General features: G+C 40.2%; 1 protein-coding gene across 1 annotated transcript in view; it reads right to left on the bottom strand.

Annotated features, from left to right (window-relative positions):
- The window catches only part of MMP20 (matrix metallopeptidase 20), a 58,013-nt gene extending 50,373 nt beyond the window's left edge, over nt 1-7,640 (bottom strand). The window contains exons 1-2 of the mRNA XM_065881384.1: nt 7,515-7,640; nt 958-1,205 (exon numbers count right to left, since the gene is read on the bottom strand). Of these exons, the coding sequence (XP_065737456.1) occupies nt 958-1,205; nt 7,515-7,640 (374 nt within the window). The remainder of the gene's footprint in view (nt 1-957; nt 1,206-7,514) is intronic.
- Nucleotides 7,641-21,569: the final 13,929 nt, after the last annotated feature.

Below are 21,569 nucleotides of genomic sequence, written 5' to 3'. Positions count from 1 at the left end.
AATCCTTGTTCCACCTGGGACAGGAGGAATCCAGAGGATGGCCAGGCTCAACTGTGGAGGTGGAGGGGGGATAAGGTGGGAGATGGGAGAGCCTGGGGCTAGGGGCTGACTGGCTCCTGCTTTGCCTACAAGTCAGGCTCAGATGTCACTGGCCAGTCCCTGGGTGACTTGGTAGCTCCCTCCATGTGCTGCCACAGTTCTCTGCTTAGACCTGTAGTTTCACACTTCTCACCCGGAGCTGTGGCTGTTTGTATGCGTGTCTCCCCCAAAGAAGAGGAAAGGTGATCTACTCACCTTTACATCTCCAAAACTGAATGCCTATGGTAGACATTTAATAAATTGTCAATAAATTATTATTGGAATTAATAAAAAATTAATTTATTAGTAGGTGAGTTTATTTACTTCTGATTTAGAAGATTGTTTTAAGAAAACTGGCTGGTACCATCAGGTTATTAATCCTAGACTAGTTTATTTTTCTTTAGAGAAAAATGTGTTGTCTCTGAAAAAATTGTAATGCCTAAAACGGCCAGCCATTATGATACTCTTGAGATCATATTTTCTAGTGAATTCTCCACTGTCATTTTCTAAAGATTAGACCTAAAAAGTTCTTATGCTCTCTTATGATTGTGATGAGTCATGATTTTTTTTTTTTTTTTTGCGGTACGCGGGCCTCTCACCGTTGTGGCCTCTCCCGCCGCGGAGCAACAGGCTCCGGACGCGCAGGCTCAGCGGCCACAGCCCACGGGCGCAGCCGCTCCGCGGCATGCGGGATCCTCCCGGACCAGGGCACGAACCCGCGTCCCCTGCATCGGCAGGCGGACTCTCAACCACTGCGCCACCAGGGAAGCCCGAGTCGTGATTTTTATACAGATCAGAAGGAAGATAATTTTTAAATGAAAAGAAAGAAGGAGAGAAAGGCTCTTTCTCTCTGAATTTGGAAAGACTCGATCTCATTACCTGTATGTCAAAGTATTTTTTTTCCATTTGGGTTCACCTGGGAAGAGGCGATAGTTTGCCACATCAGGAACTCCACAGCGAGGCCTCTTGATCACATCCATGGTGGCCCGGTCTAACTTCCCGGTGACTCGGAGGCCGAAGAAAGCCTGCAGCTCCTTAATGTTTTTAACCATGGAATTGCCTCCTCTCGCAATCATCTCACCAATCTGGTGCCCTCCTTTCTTTGTGTAATATTTGTCAAGGTATGCCTGAAATGGAGAGGCAGGCTGACATCCACAGCACAATCTCTGAACAACACTTATGCTCAGGTAAGACAGGGACGGTATTCTTGATATGCTAAAGATAGTGTGCAGAGCATATTCCCACTTCTGAAAAAATTAGATATATTTGCGTAGATGAAGCTTAGACAGATATATGCCAAGTTATTAGCAACAATTGTCTTTGGGCGGTGGGATTTTAGATTTTTTTATGTGCATGCCTTTTATACTTTTTCTACAATGAATAGTTGTTTGAAGAGAAAAAAATAATGGAAGGAGCATAATGTGAACATTTTCCCACGGACCATTTATTTGTCATTGAGGTCTTTACCAATTTGTAAAACAAAGACTCTCCTATTTTTCTAGTAAGCAGTTATTTGTGTCGTATTTTCATTATACATTATGCAAGATCAGAATGTTCTTAACTCTCTACGGCTTTATATTGCAGCCTCTCATCTTATACAAAGGCAGCAGGTCAATCTGTTTCCCAGCTGAGACTTTTAATTAATTCAGGTGTGTTCAATACATGGGGTGCAAATTGTTTCCAAGGGGTATGTTTCCTAGGACTGGCTCTTTGCCCCTTGAAGCAAATGAAATTAGCCATAAATTATAATGCTTTTACTTGTGCTTAAAGGCTTAAAATCCTAATGTACCACTCAAAACACTCTGTATGACTTCTTGGGTGAAGTGAGTGAGACAGGGTCGTGAAAATGCAGGGTCAGAGCCTGCTGTTGGCCCAGGAATTTCACCCACCCAACTTATTTCAGGAAAACAAAAAGCAGCTAAATCTTTATATCTATATTTTATTAAATATAAAATTTTATATTTGTATATTATTATAAAGTACTTATTTGTTGTATATAAATAATATTATTTATATATTTTTGAAAAATATTTAATGGCATGGAGTAGTGAAGTCAATATAATGGCAATATACTGAGAAAGGTAGAAGTAAAATATTTATACATAATTTCATAAATAAAATCGTATAATGTAAATAGATTATATTCATGTTTATTATATCTGTATATTAATATAATCATGTTAACATCTATATTAACACTTAAAATTAAGACATTAATCAAGACATTGATAATTAACATATATATAATTTATAATGAACATAAGTAACATAAATAATGGAAGGAAATAAGTCTGAATATTAATCTTGTTTATCTCTGGGTTTTAAAATTATGGGTGACAATTTATTCTTTATCCTTTCCTATATCCCAAAGTTTTCTGCTATGAACATGAACTGTAATTGTTAAGGAAGAAAGAAAAGGAGTAAGACTCGCTCACTTGTTTGGACAAGGTGTTCTGTGTCCTTACTGTGGGGTCAACCAATCCTTACTCCTTGCCCTGCTTATGAGAGGAGCTCACTTCCCTGGTGGTCGTTCTTTGTAAAAATCTTACTGAGATGAGAACCCAAGAGGAGGAAAAGGGCGATGGAGCCCTGAAACAAAGCCCTGCTCTTTGTTTCAGGGCAGGTGCCCTGAAACAAAGGTGTAACTATTTGCTTTCATTTCCATGTCTGGTTAGGCCATTTTAAATCAACATTTTATGTTCCTGATCTTTTTGGCAGGATGACGTTGATTCTCTGAGCCATTCTGTTTGCTCAAGCTGATGCTGTGATAACACTATGCTCATGGTAAGTCTGAATTACTCTCTTCAGAGGTGAGCTCTGTGTGGAAAGCCAGATGCTCCATATTTTCTGAGGCCATTTTGATTTCAAATATTTTATTCCCTTGTTAGGTTATGTGTTACACTTACACTCTAAATTCTAATTTTGGTTTTATGAAATATGGTCATATAAGAAGATGCTTCTGATATATTAAGTGAAAAGAGGTTTACAACTATTATTATAGTACAAGCCACCTTTGTAAAGAGAAGTCTGTGCATATTAATACACACAGATATATAGTCCTAAACTAGGACTAGGATGAGGAAGTGGGTGGGGGGTTGCCAAATACTCAATGATCAAGAAAAATAATGTTTAATGAAATGTTTTTGGAAAAAATAAAAATTAATGCATAAAATCTATGATGGACAAAATATCAACATTTTAAATAAAGACAGGGTCCAAGCTTGTGTCACTCCTTCATGTTAGTACCAGCACTGAGTCATAGAAAGGGTTTTGAAAAATGTAGACTAAGGGATTAACAGTGGTTATATTTTAGTGATGGAATTGAGAATAATTCATTTTTAGTTATATATGTTTTATATATATATTTTTCAAAATATGCTTAAGATGCTAGACCTGCAACTCAAAAGGTTTAAGGCAAGTCCTAGTAAATAGGATTAAAACTATCTTTAATGGAGTAAAGATAAAATCCAAAATTATTTCTACTTAAAGAGACCACAGGATTGGTTACTGCAGTGACACAGGTGAGTTGCTCCCTACTGGGTGCTCCCACGGAATGTGGTTCTTAGACTAGTGAACACCTGCCACCTTGTACCACAGTCTACCGGCTTCTCATCACTCTCACCTCTGGTTTCTCAGTCTGGGGATCGTGATGCCTTCACAGATATGGCCCTGGCCTGACCCAGTTCTAGGTGCAGAGTAGATGTTCAGTTACCATTTGAGCTATTTTTCTTTAGGTAAAATATAGAAAATATGCTTCTTTGAAGAATTATCAAGCTCTCTGAAGTACAGAGAGCCCAAATTATTCTGTACACTTTCTTGCCAAAGTTATTGATGAGGTTTTAGCATACTTTTCAGAGTCAAAATGTTCAGTTAGGCACAAAGATGCCCACTTAGAACTGTGTTTGTGTTCTATTCTAACACTTGTGTGCTGTTGGCTCAACACCTAATTGTGGGCCTGGGTCAAAGATTTCAGGACTCACCAGAATTGTCCTACGTGCCTCCCCACCCACCGTACTCCCCCACTGTTGAAACCACAGGAGTCTAGGGTTGGCAATATGGTGGTCCCCTCTCTGTGTCTCCAACAATATTTGACAGATAAGAATAGCAGAGGCCTTGAGGGCAGTCCCAGAAGCTAGTGGCCCAGGTCCCCCTCCCAACTCTTCTTTCAGTGCACTTTCCTAGTGCCCTTCCTGAGAGTGAAGAGCTTAAAGTTCAGATTTAAGTGTGCTTCAGGACAAGGTGAAGTTCAAGATACGGTTCTTCAATATTTCTTTCTGTTTTGGCTAAGTCACAGGAATGGAACTGTGGGAACTTTTTGTTTTGTGACAAATCCTAGGTTCTAAAAATCTTGGGCAATTCCTTTTGGTGTCAGGTTTCTCGTCTATAACATGGGGTTGGTGTCTATCCTACCCATACCAGTATGAGGATCCAATGAGATCCTTAGTGTGAAAATACTTTGAAATGTATCAAAAGACTTTAAAATGTATATACCTTTTTACTCATTAATTACACTTCTGGAAATCTATCCTGAAAAAAATAATCCTTTAGATTAGGCTGATGTACAAAAATGTTCATAGAAACATTATTCATAAGGAAATATTCCATGTATCCAACAAAGGAAATGGCTAAATAAATTATAACTCACTTATATTCTGAAATATTTGTAACTTTATAACATGATCTTTATGAACATAGTATAAAATCAAAATTTTGTTGTGTTATAATAATAAGAAAGGTAGGAACCAAATTTTGAGTATAATGACAATTAAAAAATATCTTTATGCACAGAAAGTCAAATGGTAGTAAAAGTACCTGAATTTAACAGTTTGTATTTGGAAGGTTTTTTGTTTATTTTCTTTAATTATAAGCTCATAATAATGTGATAATAAAATCTTATATTATTTTAAGGACAATTTAACAGCCTGTATTAAATGTTGTATTGATATTATTATTTTAAAAAAACCAAAAAGTAGAATAAAACTCTGGATTATGAGACTAAGTATTTCATCATTTTCCAAGCCTTTATGATAATTAGCCAATCAGAATTTAAAAGATACAAGTGGGCATTAAATCAACTAAAAACCTGTTTATCTTTTCAAGCATAGATTATCGTGTTCATGGGTTTAGGAAGAAGTGAATAGTATTTGGAAACGTTTCCTGCCTCGAGTTTCCAGGCACAGGAAACTATTTGTTATCTCTTAGTGAGCGATCTAGAAAGAAGAGAGTAGTGTAGAAGGGGCTTAACCTGACCTGGACCCCCAGGCCCCAGGTGTATGCTGGCCTGGCCTGACTCTGAGACTCAGCCAGTATCTTCTTGCCATGGTAGCCCGATGCTCCAATCCAAGTTCTTTCAGTCCCCGGCTGCTGCACTCGCTCTTTTCTCTGCCTGGACTGCTCTGTCTCCAGATCTTCACACGACTGTGAAGTTCAGGTTCACATAGCTCTTTATCTCAAATATCACTTCCTCAGAGAATCCTTCCTGGACTACTCAAGTGAAAATACCCCCCAGGGTCCCAGTAACTCGCTATCATCCTAATTTATTTTTTAATGTCACTTGGGGACTTATTGATTGACTTGTTTGTCTCCTCCCAGCATCTTCCCACTCCTCCATCATCCCCATGCCAGCGCCATAAGAACAGGGACTTGTTTTGTTCACTGATGTTTGTCCAGTGCTTAGAACAGGTCCTGGCACATAGCATACAGTAAACTTTCAATAAATAATTGCTGAATGAATGAACTTAAGCTATTTTTATGAAATAAGTCTATTTTCATGTCATTTCACTTGTTGTACTGTAAGGCTGCCTAAGTTGTTAAATATTTCTATAAACTATAAGATGGGACAGTAATTCTTTCTAGGCACTGGGATCCGCTTGAGAGGTTTGCCCTGATCATTCCAGCTTGCTGCCATGGCCTCAGTATGACCCTCCTTCTGGAAGTCCCAAAGCCTCTAGTTTCTGAATCAGGGTGGCATGAGGCTGGGTGATAGAAGATTACATTTGGAGAGAAGAGATTCAAAGCTTGGTGGCACCAGCAAAATACAATTTGAAATAGACCCCCAGTATTGTGAGATATGTTATTTGGAATTTAGTTCATCTGAAAGTGGGCTCAAGTCAAAGGAAGTTCAATTCAACAGGTCTGTGCTTGGCATCCACTGTGCTGTTTACATGCAGGGCTGATGTTCAAAATGTTTAACGACTGGTGTGGCAGGGGGATGGACCAATTAGAATGGAAGAGTGGTGTAAACAGTCAGTAGGGACACGCAGGTGTGTACAGGTGACAATCAGCTCTGCAATGTGTACCCAGGTGTAGCCTGGCAGGTAGGAAAGCAACCCTGAGGCAGGGTTGGCAATCACAGATGTGCTATCATTTTGACAGACACTTGAAACAAAGGCCCTGGTGCAAAAACATCTCACTTACACACCTTTCATGAATGTTGGAAATTCCTTCATTGAAGACTTGTTTCTTAAGGTTAAAGTTCGCCACTTCCCTTTAAATGTTAAAAACAAAACACTTGGAAGCAAATATACATTGAATCACTTTGAGTCACACTTAGTCTTTGAAGAAATTCTGATATGTATTATTTTATCAGATCCTTTCCGACAGTCAGGGAAGATTTTAAAGGAGGGGAAGGTACAGAAATTGTAAGTAAATAAGGTACTTGGTGAATATGTTTTAGAGAGGAGAGACCCTCACATGAGAAGCAGGTAGCTACCCAGCAAAAACTTGGTTCACTTCCATTTTTTTTTTTTTTTTTTTGTGGTACACGGGCCTCTCAGTGTTGTGGCCTCTCCTGTTGTGGAGCACAGGCTCCAGATGCGCAGGCTCAGTGGCCATGGCTCACGCGCCTAGCCGCTCCGCGGCATGTGGGATCTTCCTGGACTGGGGCACGAACCCATGTCCCCTGCATCAGCAGGCGGACTCTCAACCACTGCGCCACCAGGGAAGCCCAGTTCACTTCAAATTTTGATCAAGTTTGCCCTGAGTACAAGAGCCATTTTTCTAAAAAGTGAACACAGGAAATCTTTCTGTTGCGACTGTTAGGAATCTTAGCACTAAGTTTCCGACCCACCTCTACTGTGCAAATCTTACACTTTGATTTTTATTTTTCTGCCCTTATTTTTCCTCCTACGTTGCTCCTCAAATACTTCTTTTGTCTTTTTTTGTAATGCATGTATTTTTGCTAGCCGCCTCAAATTCTGTGTGCAGCAAGATACCTGGATAGACATTCATTCATTTATTTATGCAATCATGCAACACAGGCACTTAGTGTGTACCAGACACCAGCCTTAGCTGTACAGGGGATCATATCCATTAGACTTTAGTGGACTTAGAAGATGATTTCAAAGCCATAATAGATTTTCCTTATTTTCTCATTATCCCCTTTAGGTTTTCTGGGGCAGGAGGGGGAAGAGGGAATTGTGCAAAGATTCACAAACCTGTGCGAGGTGGTAGCTGTTCCTTGAGGTCCTGGGGGTGGCTGCAAATAGGGAGGGGGCTGCAGTGGAAAACTTCAGAGCCGTGACGAGGAGGACAGCAAGGCCAGATGCAGGGAGCACCTTCATCTCCTCCTGGTGGCTTGGTAATTATAGCAGCCCGGGGGATGGCAGACAGTGCACGTTTGCACTTCGACCTTGAGCTGCTTTTATAGAGTCAAACAGGTCTGGGCCCTCAGAGCAAGGATGATTCATGTCTCAAAAGGTAATTATACAGCTCCTTTCTCCGCTGATGACGGGGTAACACAGCAGTACACAGGAGTCAGGGAGCCTTCACTCTTTGCAATTTACCAAGTGGCAAAACGAGAAAAACAGTCACTTTTAATGCAGTTTTCGGCTACTTACATGAATTGGAGTAAACGTGATTAATTTGAACCCACATCAACTGAAACATTTGATGAGTCTCAGTTTGGGGCTTTTCCATTCTGCTGGCAGAGAAGGTAAATGAGTAGAATATACTTTAACTTGTCCTCTACCTCTGGGCTCCCCACACATCTACCCCATTCACCTTCTTCTGTATCCACTTGGACATTTCTCAGAAAAAAATGCTGTTTATAATGATGGTTCTGGGACACGTAAGATCCTGAATCATCAAGGAAGCATTACATTATACCATGCTGACTTAGGGTGGAAGGTGCACTGGTAATTGTTAGAAAGCTTTTGAATAAGTTAACATAAGAGAGATGTTCTTCATTAACCGAAACCGTCAATTCCCCATTCTCTGTGCACTCTGGTTAACTGGAGTCATACTCTTGTTCCTGGCTCTGATTTGGATGGATCCTGATTTAGAGATAGCACGGAGAAATGGTGTTGTATGGTGGAAAAAGTACTTTGGCATCAGACAAACTGAGATTAAATTTTGTTTAAGATACTTCCTAGCTGGGTGACTTTGGGCAAGTTATGTAACCTCTCTGAACATAATTTTTTTTTAATCTGCAAAAGACTGACAGTAATACTGTGTGTAAGCCCCTCATGTTACAGAGGTAGCAGAGCATGTGACATGGTGTCTGTGGGTGTCACTTGCATCCAGTAGACCTGGGTTCAAGTCCTAGTTCTGACACTTGTCCATATGACTGAGCAGGTTACTTAATCTCTTTCAGCTGTGGTAATTTTGCCTGAAAAATAGGGGAAAAGGTACCTACTTTGAAGAATTGTCATAAAGGAGTAAATCAGATCATAACAAAGCCCTCAGCAGAGTGCTCAGTAGACGTCAGCTCTTACAGAATAATGTTCAATTTATCTTTTTACTTTATTAACCAGGCACCAGGTAGACTTTTTTAAAAAATGAATTAATTGTTCTTAAACTATTTCACTCTGGAGTTTTTTTTTAATTTTTGAAATTTATTTAATTAATTAATTTATTTATGGCTGCGTTGGGTCTTCGTTGCTATGCGTGGGTTTTCTCTAGTTGCGGTGATCAGGGGCTTCTCTTCGTCGTGGTGTGCAGGCTTCTCATTTCAGCGGCTTCTCGTTGCAGAGTACGGGCTCTAGGTGTGTGGGCTTCAGTAGTTGTGGCATGCGGGCTCAGTAGTTATGGCTTGCAGGCTCTAGAGCGCAGGCTCAGTAGTTGTGCCGCACGGGCTTAAGTGCTCTGTGGCATGTGGGATCCTCTGTGGCATGTGGGATCTTCCCGGACCGGGGCTCGAACCCATGTCCCCTGCATTGGCAAGCAGATTCTTAACCACTGCACCACCAGGGAAGTCCCACCAGATAGGCTTTTAATTAATGTTTTTTGAATGGATGAGTGGATGACTCAATGATTCTCAAAGTGTAGTTCCTGGACTAGCAGCATTACTATTACCAGGAAACCTGTTGGAAATACAAATTCTCAGGCCCCACCCAGACTTACTGGATCAGAAACTGTGGGAATGGGGCCCAGCAGATGCATTTAAACAAGGCTTCCAGGTCATTCTGATGCATGCTAAAGTTGGAAAACCACTGGAGTAGATGAGCAAACAGAATTATGAAGTATGGGATGAAACGAAAATATATACAAAGTGCCAAGAACATCCTGGTCACAGAAAGTATTCAGTATTGCCCTTGCCATCTACAGCAGTGTGTCTTAGTGGTGACATACCTGGTATTTAAAGTCATTTGTGAAGTCTGTTGCAAATAATTTAATACTATTATTTGTTAAATGATAAAAATACGTAAATGTCTTACTTCGCACTTAGGCTAGATTCAAAGTTATTACTATAGTGATCTCTCTCTCTCTTGCTCTGTTTGCATGCTGACACATTTTCCTGCATGAAGAGAAAACAGTGGGGTTATGGCCATGTATGGTGTCTAGTGAATAACGCCAAGTACTCAACGAGAGTTTGTCACACATGTGACCATCATCTCTGATATATGCTGTGAGGCACACAAAACATGATCCTCAGAAGAAAAAAGAAAGAAAACCACAGACCTAGTAGACTAATTCAACTAACTGAATTATAAGTTCCTTGGAGAATGAATGATATAAAAGTCACGTAAGTTTGTTTTATAAATGAATGAATGAATGTACAAACATATACTCATTGTCTCTTTTTGGTCTAAGTAAAGGAAAATACTATGAAAACAATCTTTCAAAATTTGCATTTATATGTTCTCCTGTCCTCTGCAGTGCTACTACTACACTTTCACAGCAGCTGCCCAATTGAAAAACAAAGAATGAGTCCTTGAAATTTCCCTCTATTTGATCATCTCATTCCCCCAATTTCTCCCCAAACCACTGTTGCAATTCATCGTGATGGCCCCAATGCAGGCAGGGAGTGAAGGAACGATAGCAAGAAATTCTCGGACCTATAGAGAGAAAATACTCTCACCTCCAGAACTCCAAAGAATTTGCTAAGTCCCATTTTTGGAAGTAAACTGAAGTAAATAACTGCTTATAAGGTATGATCTAGATATTTCTAGAAGATTCCAGTATCCACTCTTCAATTGCGTGAATGTAATCAATCCCAATATTCGATTGTTAAGCGCAAAAACTGAAGAGGAGTAGCAATTTATGTTCTTATAAGTCACTGACACATTAATGTGAGTAGGTATTACCTCAAGGCCAGTGCTAGGCAATACCTTTGACCCTTCCAAAGTGACAAACTCAAACTGGTAATTTCTCACTAGGTGTTTTTTTGTCCTGACTTTCTCTCTTCACAGGGGAGCAAAAGTTTTCTTTCTATCATCCTTGTGTCAAATCTAAACTAAATCCAAATCATTCTAACCTAAAAAGATCATATCAAAGCAAGTCAATGACTAAAAGGGAATGGAATGAGAGTCCGTATCACAGAGAAATGTGGAAAGCATAGTATCTGTAGAAAAATCAGATTATAAAAATAATACACATGAAACAGGAGGTTGGTAGCCTCTGGGAAGGGTTGATGTTTTGGGGTCCTGCAGACTTTGTAGAACTTTACACAGAACTAAAGTTTCCATGTACCACTAATGTAAGAGGATAAGCATTTTAAATTACAGAATCAAGTTTACTGCAAAGAACTGCTTTTCTCTAGGCCCTAGCTGAATTTGATTCCATAGGGGTTTTAGTAAATCCTCAACATTGAAGTTGCTGAGATGGTGCCTGCTGTGCATGTTATGCATTGATGAATAATTGTTGAAAAAATTACTGATTGCCCAGTTGACTTATTAAAGGGCTCTGTATTTAGACAGACCTAGAATTAAATATTGACTTGGTCACTTTCTAGATATATTACTAGTTAGTGTTATTATGTTTTAAGCTATGAAAACAAGTTTTGGATAATTTAAGAGAAAACATTTTTTTTTTAAAGGATATCAGGTAGCTTAGAGAACTGCCAGGAAGCCTGGAGCATCAGGCTGGAAGAACCAGCAGGATTAAGGGCAGAAGAAACCAGAGCCAAGGAATGATCAGTTGTGGGACCCTTGTCTCTTACTACTGGACAATGTTCCAGATGGACAGTCAAGGCTACTGCTGCTCTTGTTTCTATGTTTTTTCTCACTCCCTCAGCATTCAGAGTCTTTAATGAGAAATTCTATTGGTTGGGCCTAGGTCATGTGCCCTCACCCTGATGTCCAGAGGCAAGAAGCAGGCCTCCATACTAAGAGGCAGGACAGCTTCCATAGAGACCACCAATTATATATAGATAAATAAATAAATATGAAATGGGAATATCCCCCAGAGAGAAAATTGGCGCTGGGCAACCAAAGAACAAATCAAAACCAAACCCAGAAAATGTCTACCACAATCTGTGAAACCTCCTAAACTACTCCTGCATTGTCAAATGGTGTGGGGGCGAGGTGGGAATAATACCTATGTCAAGGGATGTTGAGAGGATTAAATGAATGCTTAGTGTTCAGTCCAGTTCATAAATAGGAGACTACAGAATTGCTTTTTGCCATGATTTTCAAAAATTCCACAGAAATATTGTGAAGGATTAATAAAAAATGAATATATGACATTTTCTTACTTCAAAGATACCATCGGCTATTGAATTGACAATTGATTAAAATAACAGTTGTGGGGAAAAAATAAAGCATTACATCATTAAATGTATACACTGACATGCTATATATTGTTCAAGTGTGTTTTGTCTGTCTTTCACTTCTAGAGTGTAAGCTCCATAAGGATAAGGACTCCATCTTTTGTCTGCAGCAATATCCCTAGTGCATAAAACAGTGCCTGGTACAAAATAGGTTTTCAATAAACAGCTGTTGAATAAATGAATGTATGAATGAGTAACTGATTGAATGATTAAAGTTAGGAATAAGAAAAATAAGATTGCCCTTAGGGAGAGAAATTTTTCCTTAATCCATGTAATGAATCAAACAAAGGTGTGTAGCATTACCCTAAGGTATCGAAATTTTTATTAAACTCTTATTATATGCCAGACATTGAGCCAAGCACCTTATGTACATTTTTCACACAACTATAGAACACCTCATTTTACAAATGAAGAAACTTGGGCTTAGGTAAGGTGAATAATTAGTTGAACTGCATGTAGATATTAAGTGGTAGCTCCATGATTTTAACCCAAATCTGTCAGAGCTCAAAAATCTGTGTTCTTGACAGTTACAGGAATACATACATTGATGCATGTGCCACGCAGTGTCCTAGGGAACACTAGGCTCAGAGTTGGCTGGAGGTGGACCACTTGGCTGACCCCGTGGCCAGGCAGCTTCCTAGCACTCCCAAGAGTCTTGCCTACACTGAAGGGGGGCCAGCCAACCTGCCCAAGCTCCCTGACTGATGCTATTTCTCATTGCAAATGATTCAACTCTTTCTCTGGTTTCTACAACTCAATCTCTAGTGAGTTTAGCTCTCATAAATGATTACATCTCTTGACTTGCAAGGAGTTCAGCCCCAGGCTGGATGAATGCCTTCCAGTGAGGCAGGCTACAAGCAATCAGCGACCAGCTGGCCTTCCAGCCCACAGCCAGCCATATCACAGTCATTCTTGCAGACTTCCCCAGTAAATATACTCCACTTTGAATGCCTGATTTGTAAAAATGTTTTCTTTAACCCATAAATCATATCATACTCCATTTTGTAATGATACATATATTTTTAGTTTAGAAGGTCTTTCTTCAGACTATAATACAAAGCTATAGTAATCAAGACAGTAATGTACTGGCACAAAAAGAGAAATATAGATCAATGGAACAGGATAGAAAGCCCAGAGATAAACCCATGCACATATTGGTAACCTTATCTTTGATAAAGGAGGCAAGAATATACAGTGGAGAAACGACAGCCTCTTCAATAAGTGGTGCTGGGAAAACTACATGGGAAAAGCTACATGTAAAAGAATGAAATTAGAACACTCCCTAACACCATACACAAAAATAAACTCCAAATGGATTAAAGACCTAAATGTAAGGCCAGACACTATCAAACCCTTAGAGGAAAACATAGGCAGAACACTCTATGACATACATCACAACAAGATCCTTTTTGACCCACCTCCTAGAGAAATGGAAATAAAAATGAAAATAAACAAATGGGACCTAATGAAACTTAAAAGCTTTTGCACAGCAAAGGAAACCATAAACAAGACCAAAAGACAGCCCTCAGAAAGGGAGAAAATATTTACAAATGAAGCAACTGGCAAAAGATTAATCTTCAAAATATACAAGCAGCTCATACAGCTCAATATCACAAAAACAAACAACCCAGTACAAAAATGGGCAGAAGACCTAAACAGACATTTCTCCATAGAAGATATACAGATTGCCAACAGACACATGAAAGGATGCTCAACATCAATAATCATTAGAGAAATGCAAATCAAAACTGCAATGAGGTATCATCTCACACGGGTCACAATGGCCATCATCAAAAAATCTACAAACAATAGGGACTTCCCAGGTGGCGCAGCGGTTAAGAATCCGCCTGCCAGTGCAGGGGACACGGGTTCAATCCCTGGTCCGGGAGGATCCCACATGCCACGGAGCAGCTGAGCCCGTGCGCCACAACTGCTGAGCCTGTGCTCTGGAGCCCGTGAGCCACAACTGCTGAAGCCCACACGCCTAGAGCCTGTGCTCCGCAACGAGAAGCCACCGCAATGAGAAGCCTGCATACCACAACGAAGAGTAGCCCCCACTCTCTGCAACTAGAGAAAGCCCACACAGCAATGAAGACCCAATGCAGCCAAAAATAAATAAATTAAAAATAAATAAATTAAAAAATATCTACAAACAATAAACGTTGGAGAGGGTGTGGAGAAAAGGGAACCCTCTTGCACTGTTGGTGGGAATGTAAATTGAAAGAGCCACTATGGAGAACAGTATAGAGGTTCCTTAAAAAACTCAAAATAGAACTACCACATGACCTAGCAATCCCACTACTGGGCATATACCCTGAGAAAACCATAATTCAAAAAGAGTCATGTACCACAATGTTCATTGCAGCACTATTTACAATAGCCAGGACATGGAAGCAACCTAAGTGTCCATTGACAGATGAATGCATAAAGAAGATGTGGCACATATATACAATGGGATATTAGCCATAAAAAGAAATGAAATTGAGTTATTTGTAGTGAGGTGGATGGACCTAGAGACTGTCATACAGAGTGAAGTAAGTCAGAAAAACAATTACCATATGCTAACACATATATATGGAATCTAAAAAAAAAAAAGAAAAAATGTTATGCAGAACCTAGGGGCAGGACAGGAATAAAGACACAGAGGTAGAGAATGGACTTGAGACATGGGGAAGGGGAAGGGTAAGCTGGGATGAAGTGAGAGAGTGGTATGGTCATATATACACTACCAAATGTAAAATAGATAGCTAGTGGGAAGCAGCTGCATAGCACAGGGAGATCAGCTCGGTGCTTTGTGACCACCTAGAGAGGTGGGATAGGGAGAGTGGGAAGGAGATGCAAGAGGGAGGGGATATGGGGATATATGTATACGTATAGCTGATTCACTTTGTTATACAGCAGAAACTAACACACCAATGTAAAGCAATTATACTCCAATAAAGATGTTAATAAAAAAGTCTATTATGGAAGAATGGTTATCTAAATAATAGGTTTTTAATTTGATGAACATGTATTTATTTTGGTCCTCTGGCATTTATCTTAGCAATGTTCTGTAAGTTTTAGTGCAGAGTTATTTTATAAGTTTTGTTGAACTTATCCCTAAACACTTTTGCTTTACTTTCTGGTACTTTTAAATTTACTTGTATAGTTCTTCCTTGATTTTTAAATGTTGACTATATTCTCCAAATTTGCTAAATGCAGTTATTAGCTTTAAAATTTTTGTAGATTAGTTAGAATAATCTATGTGAATTATTAGGCTATCTGATACCAGAGATCTAACTTTTGTTTCTAATTTTTGTGCCTTCTAATACCTTTCTTATTACCCTGACTTTTACATTAAATCAGACAGTTACATTGAAAAAAAAGAATAGAGAATAATATTAACTGATATTCTGAATTTCTAGGTAAAAAAATATTTTAGAATCAGGTAGAATAAAAATAGAAGACAGAAAAAGTGTATTTGAAACCAAAGACTACCTTCAGAACACCATACAGAAAATGATCAAATGATCTGGCATCACTTGTGAGAATGAGAAGCTCAAAGAGGGCCTGCCAGCCCCTTGCAGAAGCAGAATCCAACTTGTTTATCTTCACCAAGAACAGGAAAAGAAAGAAGGAGAGGAGAGGAGAGGAGAGGAGAGAAAGAAAAAGGGAAGATTTTATATATATATATGAATACCTGCATTCATTCACATATTCAATAAATATTTATTGAGCATCAATCATTTTTTAGGCACTGGAAGTACAGAGATATGAGACATTGTTTTTACACTTTAGGAGCTTAAAGTTTTCTCCTGTAATAAGATTGAGAACTTGGAGTAAGATATTAGAAATGGCCTGAATCTTTGTGACAAAAAGATGTGCCTTTACATTGCAAATTGGTAGAATCCTTCTAAAAGGCACTATATACCAAGAACCATAAAAGGGTTCATATTTTTTGGACATATTGCATATTCCTAAGAATTTTCAGTGAGAAATCAATTTAAAAGAATAAAAGCAAAAGTGTTTATTTTATTCTTAGTTATAAGAGCAAAAATTTGGAAACAATCTAAATGTCTAAAAATAAGGAAGCGGTTATGTAAGTGATGACAATTCAATGTTATATAATTTTGTCATTAGAAAGGAAATAGCAGTGTATAAAATATTAAAAGAACAATTTTAACCAAAAAAGGAAAACACAAAATTGGGCACATTTGTTTCTGTCTGCTAAAGAAAAGTATAAAGGCAAAAAAGAAAACCTGGGGAAACGACAACAATAGTGTTAAGGTGGTAAGGCCTTATACCTAACCATATATGTAAATCTTCCTCTAATGCTAGCATACATTTTTTTAAAAACAGTGAAAATTTCAGATATAGAGAACAAACTAGTGGTTATGAGAGGGGAGAGAGAAAGGGGGAGGGGAAGGATAGGGGTAGAGGACTAAGAGGTACAAACTATTAGGTATAAAATAAGCTACAAGGGTATATTGTATAACACAGGGAATGTAGCCAATATTTTATAATAACTATAAATTTACAAATTATGAATCACTATATTGTACACCTATACTTATATGATAATGTACATCAACTATGCTTAAAAAAAGTACGACATTTGCGCCACAAAAAAACCAGTGAAACTTTGAGAGACTATATCCATGTACCCTTTAAGTTTGTATTTGAGAAAATCTGTATGATGAACTCAATGGCATATTTTACTTATTCATTTGCCCACTCTTCATTTATTTACTCAGTCGAAAACTCTTGCATTTAGTCTATATGCTGGTACTAGGCTTAGTGCTGAGGTACAAAAGGTAAATAAAAACCTGTTCCTATCTACCATGGTCTCAGAGTCTCCAGGGAGAGACTCAGATGTAAACTCAAAGTGTCCTCGCAGTGTAATTAGTGGAGTAACAGAGGTATTTCGGAGTCTAGATGAGGGCAGAAGAGGGCCAGCCTGTTTCTTCCTGGGCCTTCTTTCAGCCTTCTTTCTTCCCACTCTTGAGAGTGGGAGTGGGATGGAGGAAAGGAGGGGTCAGGGTAGGCTTTCCGTAGAGAGGAGCTTTAGCTGAGTTCACCAGCAAGGTGGGTGAGGTCAGAAGGAGGACTGGGCAAGGGAAGTGGGGAGGGGAGAATTCCAAGCTGAGGGATTATGGGGTGAGGAGATATTGAAAGGCATCTATTCCTAGGAAATTGAAGGTATTTCTATGCACAAGTCTATTTGGGGGCAGAACCAGGAGATGGGGCAGAAAAGGGAGGCAGAGACCTGTCTGTTGGAGGACACCTCTCACTCACAGTTCTGATGACTGAATCGGCAGGGCAGAGGCCAGGAATCATTTGCTGGGTGAGCCATGGGCAATGGTGAAAGCCAGGAGAACAAGTCCTACCCCAAGCTGAGGTCCAAGAGCAGGAATGAAATGAGGTTCCAGGGCACAGAGCTGGAACATGTTGGCAAAACAAAGAAGGCAGAAGGTGAACCGAATGCTCAGAGCAAGTCTGGAGCAGCCACAGTAGCAGCAAGGGCTTTTGAGGGCTTGCTGGGTTTATTTAAAGGGCACGGAGAGGAGTGGACTGGGCAATGTCATGGAGCCTTGTGTGCCAGGCTAAGGCATCTACACGTTAAGGGTTTGTGATGGGAAACCACTAGAGCGTTTCTTTCCCAGGAATGACATGACTGGGTTTGCATTTACAGAAAGACTGCTCTGAAAGGAGCAAGCACACAGTGTAGACTGGAGGGGGTCACTGAGGGGTGAGTTGTAGGAGGCTGGGGTCAGAGGGCTAACAGTTATGTTTTTCTTAGATCACGTACCATGAGAGACAAACATGTCAATATAGTTAGCATTTTGTCTATTCCTGTGAAATCCCAGGCCTGTAACGCAATGGTCACTAATGTGAGCTTTTGAGGTTGGGTAGTAAATGTGTTTATAGCAGTCTCTGTAAGGGGTGGGATGTCAAAAGTCCCATTAGGACACGTTCCACTTGCCCAATCATTTTAATGAGTCAATTCTCTAAATTATAAACCTATTTCAGTATAGGAATCAGCAATTTCTGGAAATTGATAGCTTGCCCAGTAGTTTCTTTTGAAATTTCCATTTGTTTCCTCTAGAGTTTTGTCTTCACGTAAAATAAATTCAGTCACTTTGAAGGATCTACCACAGCCCCACCACTTCCTCCTCTTCTATTTTCTTTTATATATGTTCGAAAATGTTTTTTGAGTGTCCTCTGTGTGTTCCAGGCACTGTTCTGGGTTCAGGGAATGCAGAAGTGAGAAGGCGGCATTTGAGCAGAGATTTAAATGTAAGGAGAAAGTGGGTCTCATCAGTATTTAGGGGGAAGAATATTCCAGGCAGAGGGAACAGTAGCTACCAAAGCCTTTAGGTGGTACAGAGTCTGGTGTGTCTGGGGAAGAGCCAGGAACGAGTAGGAGGCCAGAGCAGAGTGAGCGAGGGGAGCGTGATGGAGGGGTCAGAGCGGCAGCAGGGTGAATCTTGGCTGGTCTTGGATTCCTGCACCAGACTCCCCATGTGATGGGAGGCGCTGGGAGTGAGGGGATTGAGCATACGCACCACAGTGCATCCAACGTGTCTAAAAGGAAAACTGGCTGCTGTGGACATGTGTGAGTGTGAGCAGGGAGACCAGCTGGGCTGCTTGGTGTCCAGGCAAGAGGTGATGGTGGTTAGACTGGGGTTCTCAAAGTGTGGCCCCTGGACCAGCAACATCAGTATCATTTGGGGACTTGTAAATTCCTGGGCCCCATCAAGACCTACTGAATCAGAAACTCTGGGGATGGAGGCCCAGCAACCTATGATTTAACAAGACTTCCAGGAGATTCTGATATATGCTTATGTTCCAGGGCTGCTGGTGGGAAGAACTTATCAGATCTAGGATACAGAGAGAGAGAGAGAGCTTCTGAGGCTTGCTGATGGCCTGTATGTATCATGGACGAATCAAGAATGAATCTCATTATGTCTGAGCAAATAGTGAGGGAATGCAGTAAAGCATGGTGATTTTGAACATAAGTTTGAGGCAGTATGTCTGGATTTAAGTCCTAACTCCATCACTAAGTATGTGTGACTTTGGGCAATTAATGTCTCCTGCAAAAGCAGACTCTGAAACGATTTAGGTGCAGTGATCCCCAGAAGTGCTAGGAGGGGCTTCTTGTGTCATTTCCCTGGGGAGGGAAGAAAGCTAATAAAGCGTACATGAATGAGAAGCTTACCACTGGGGGCATTTGGGGTTCTGCCCCACTGAGGACCTTATGTGGAGCGTACTTCAGAACTGTCCCAGGAAGGGGGGTGGGCAGCTGGGCTATTTATCTAGTAATTACTGTCTTCATTGGTTGAGGTTGCTCTTGGGACATTCCTTTTCAAAAGCCTCTAGACTATCCCACGTGGGCCAGGTATGTGCCTGTGACTAGAAAATGCCCTCAGAAAGAGGTAGGAATTGACTGTAGGTAACCTCTGATGTAGGCTAAAGGACTCTGAGAGGGTCACTGACACAGCCTGCAGCACAAATTTCTCTGTGCCTCACTTTCCTCATCTGGAAAATAGGAAAGACGGTAATAATACATCCCTTCCAGAAATGTTGTGAGGATTAAATGTTGGGGCATTTAAAGCTATTGGAACTGTGTCAGACACATACTAAGCACTCAGTGAATATCAATTATTATTTTTTACGAGACAAGAAAGACGATGGGAGGTGTGAATTTGTGAGCAAGGGAAGTCAAGAGTTCTGTGTCGGATCGGTTACATATGATTTCAGGAAGGCAGTGGGTTGTAAAGCTGGAGTTAGGAGAAAGGTTGAGACTGGAGATAAAAATTTGGGAGGCATTAAGTATAGGTGATGGTGAAGCTACAAGACTAGATATTACCTACGGAGAGAGTAGATGGAGAAGAGAAATAGGGCAGCCTTGAGGACCCTTTAACCTTGAACATGGCATCCACTTGCCTCTTTCTCTAGCTGTTGAACTGGCTTTTGCTCTTCTCTCCCCAACCCTCCCCACCATTAAAAAATAACCTATTGTCTTCCTTCTTTTCTTTCTTCTTCCATCCTCCTCTTCCCTGTTTCCCTCTCTCTTTCTCCCCTCTTCCCTTCCTTCCTTCCTTCCTTCCTCACTCCCTCCCTCCTTCCCTCTTTCCCTCCCTCCCTTTCTTATCAAAAAGCCATTAAAACCGTATGCTAACACATATATATGGAATTTAAGGGAAAAAAATGTCATGAAGAACCTAGGGGTAAGATAGGAATAAAGACGCAGACCTACTGGAGAACGGACTTAAGGATATGGGGAGGGGGAAGGGTGAGTTTTGACAGGGCGAGAGAGAGTCATGGACATATACACACTAACAAACGTAGTAAGGTAGATAGCTGGGGGGAAGCAGCCGCAAGGCACAGGGATATTAGCTCGGTGCTTTGTGACAGCCTGGAAGGGTGGGATGGAGAGAGTGGGAGGGAGGGAGACGCAAGAGGGAAGACATATGGGAACATATGTATATGTATAGCTGATTCACTTTGTTGTAAAGCAGAAGCTAACACACCATTGTAAAGCAATTATACCCCAATAAAGATGTTTAAAAAAAAAAAAAAAGCCATTAAATTAGGCCAAATGGGGTTGGTAACTTGGAGAAGGCAAGCTTGAGAAGGGGTCAGGGTGTGTGTATGTGAGGCAGGATCAAGAGATTGACTACACCTCGAGGACTAAGATAACAGGAGCCAAGTTTCTCACCATTAGAAAAGAGAAGAACAGCTACAGACAGGAGGGAAGCTACAATGAATGAAGCCTGAGCAAATGGGAATGATGGTATTGGTGTAAACTCATAAGACACAGAAATAAATATGGAGCCAAATGTGCAAGCATGTGTGTACTTGTATACATATATGTATTTCCTATCAGTGTCCACTGAGAGAGCCTAGGAACAGGGATACACCAGCTATAACATGCATACTTTGCAGCCAGATTTTGTTTTCCAAATGCTACCTCGACTAAAAAGCACCAGGACTTCTCAGAAATGGCAGATTCTAGAGCTGGGGGAGGAAAATGAAAATATGAACCCAGAACACCGTGTGGTGTCAGGTAGCAAGGAAGTTCTCAAATAACGATGGAGGCCTGTCAAAAGAACACAGCTAGCTTGTTGGGCCCCTCTGGCCTAATCTGGGATGCTGCTGAGCATCAAAATACATAATGATAGTAATAGGTTACAGTCCATTAAATAAAATAGGAACCTATGATAGACTATGAACTAAACAAACTAATAATGAAGAGAAGAGAAATCTCTTCCTTCCAGTAGAAAACCAACTAACAAATAATCGTGGAAAAAAACAATGACTTTAGAAAAATAGCCATTTAGAAACCATCTTAGTGATAATTGATTCAGGCAAGAAACATCAAGGGTTGCTAAAACTAGTGGGTGAAATGGAGGGAAGGAGGGGATTTTTACATGGTTACAAAGTATCATCTCACAAAATGTGTATTACTCAGGAAAAAAATTACCATCACCTGTAATGGGATTAAACGGACACTATATCT

The sequence above is a fragment of the Phocoena phocoena genome, chromosome 8, assembly GCF_963924675.1.
Source record: "Phocoena phocoena chromosome 8, mPhoPho1.1, whole genome shotgun sequence".
In the NCBI taxonomy this organism is placed as follows: Eukaryota; Metazoa; Chordata; class Mammalia; order Artiodactyla; family Phocoenidae; genus Phocoena; species Phocoena phocoena.
This window is presented reverse-complemented; position numbering and strand designations above follow the sequence as displayed.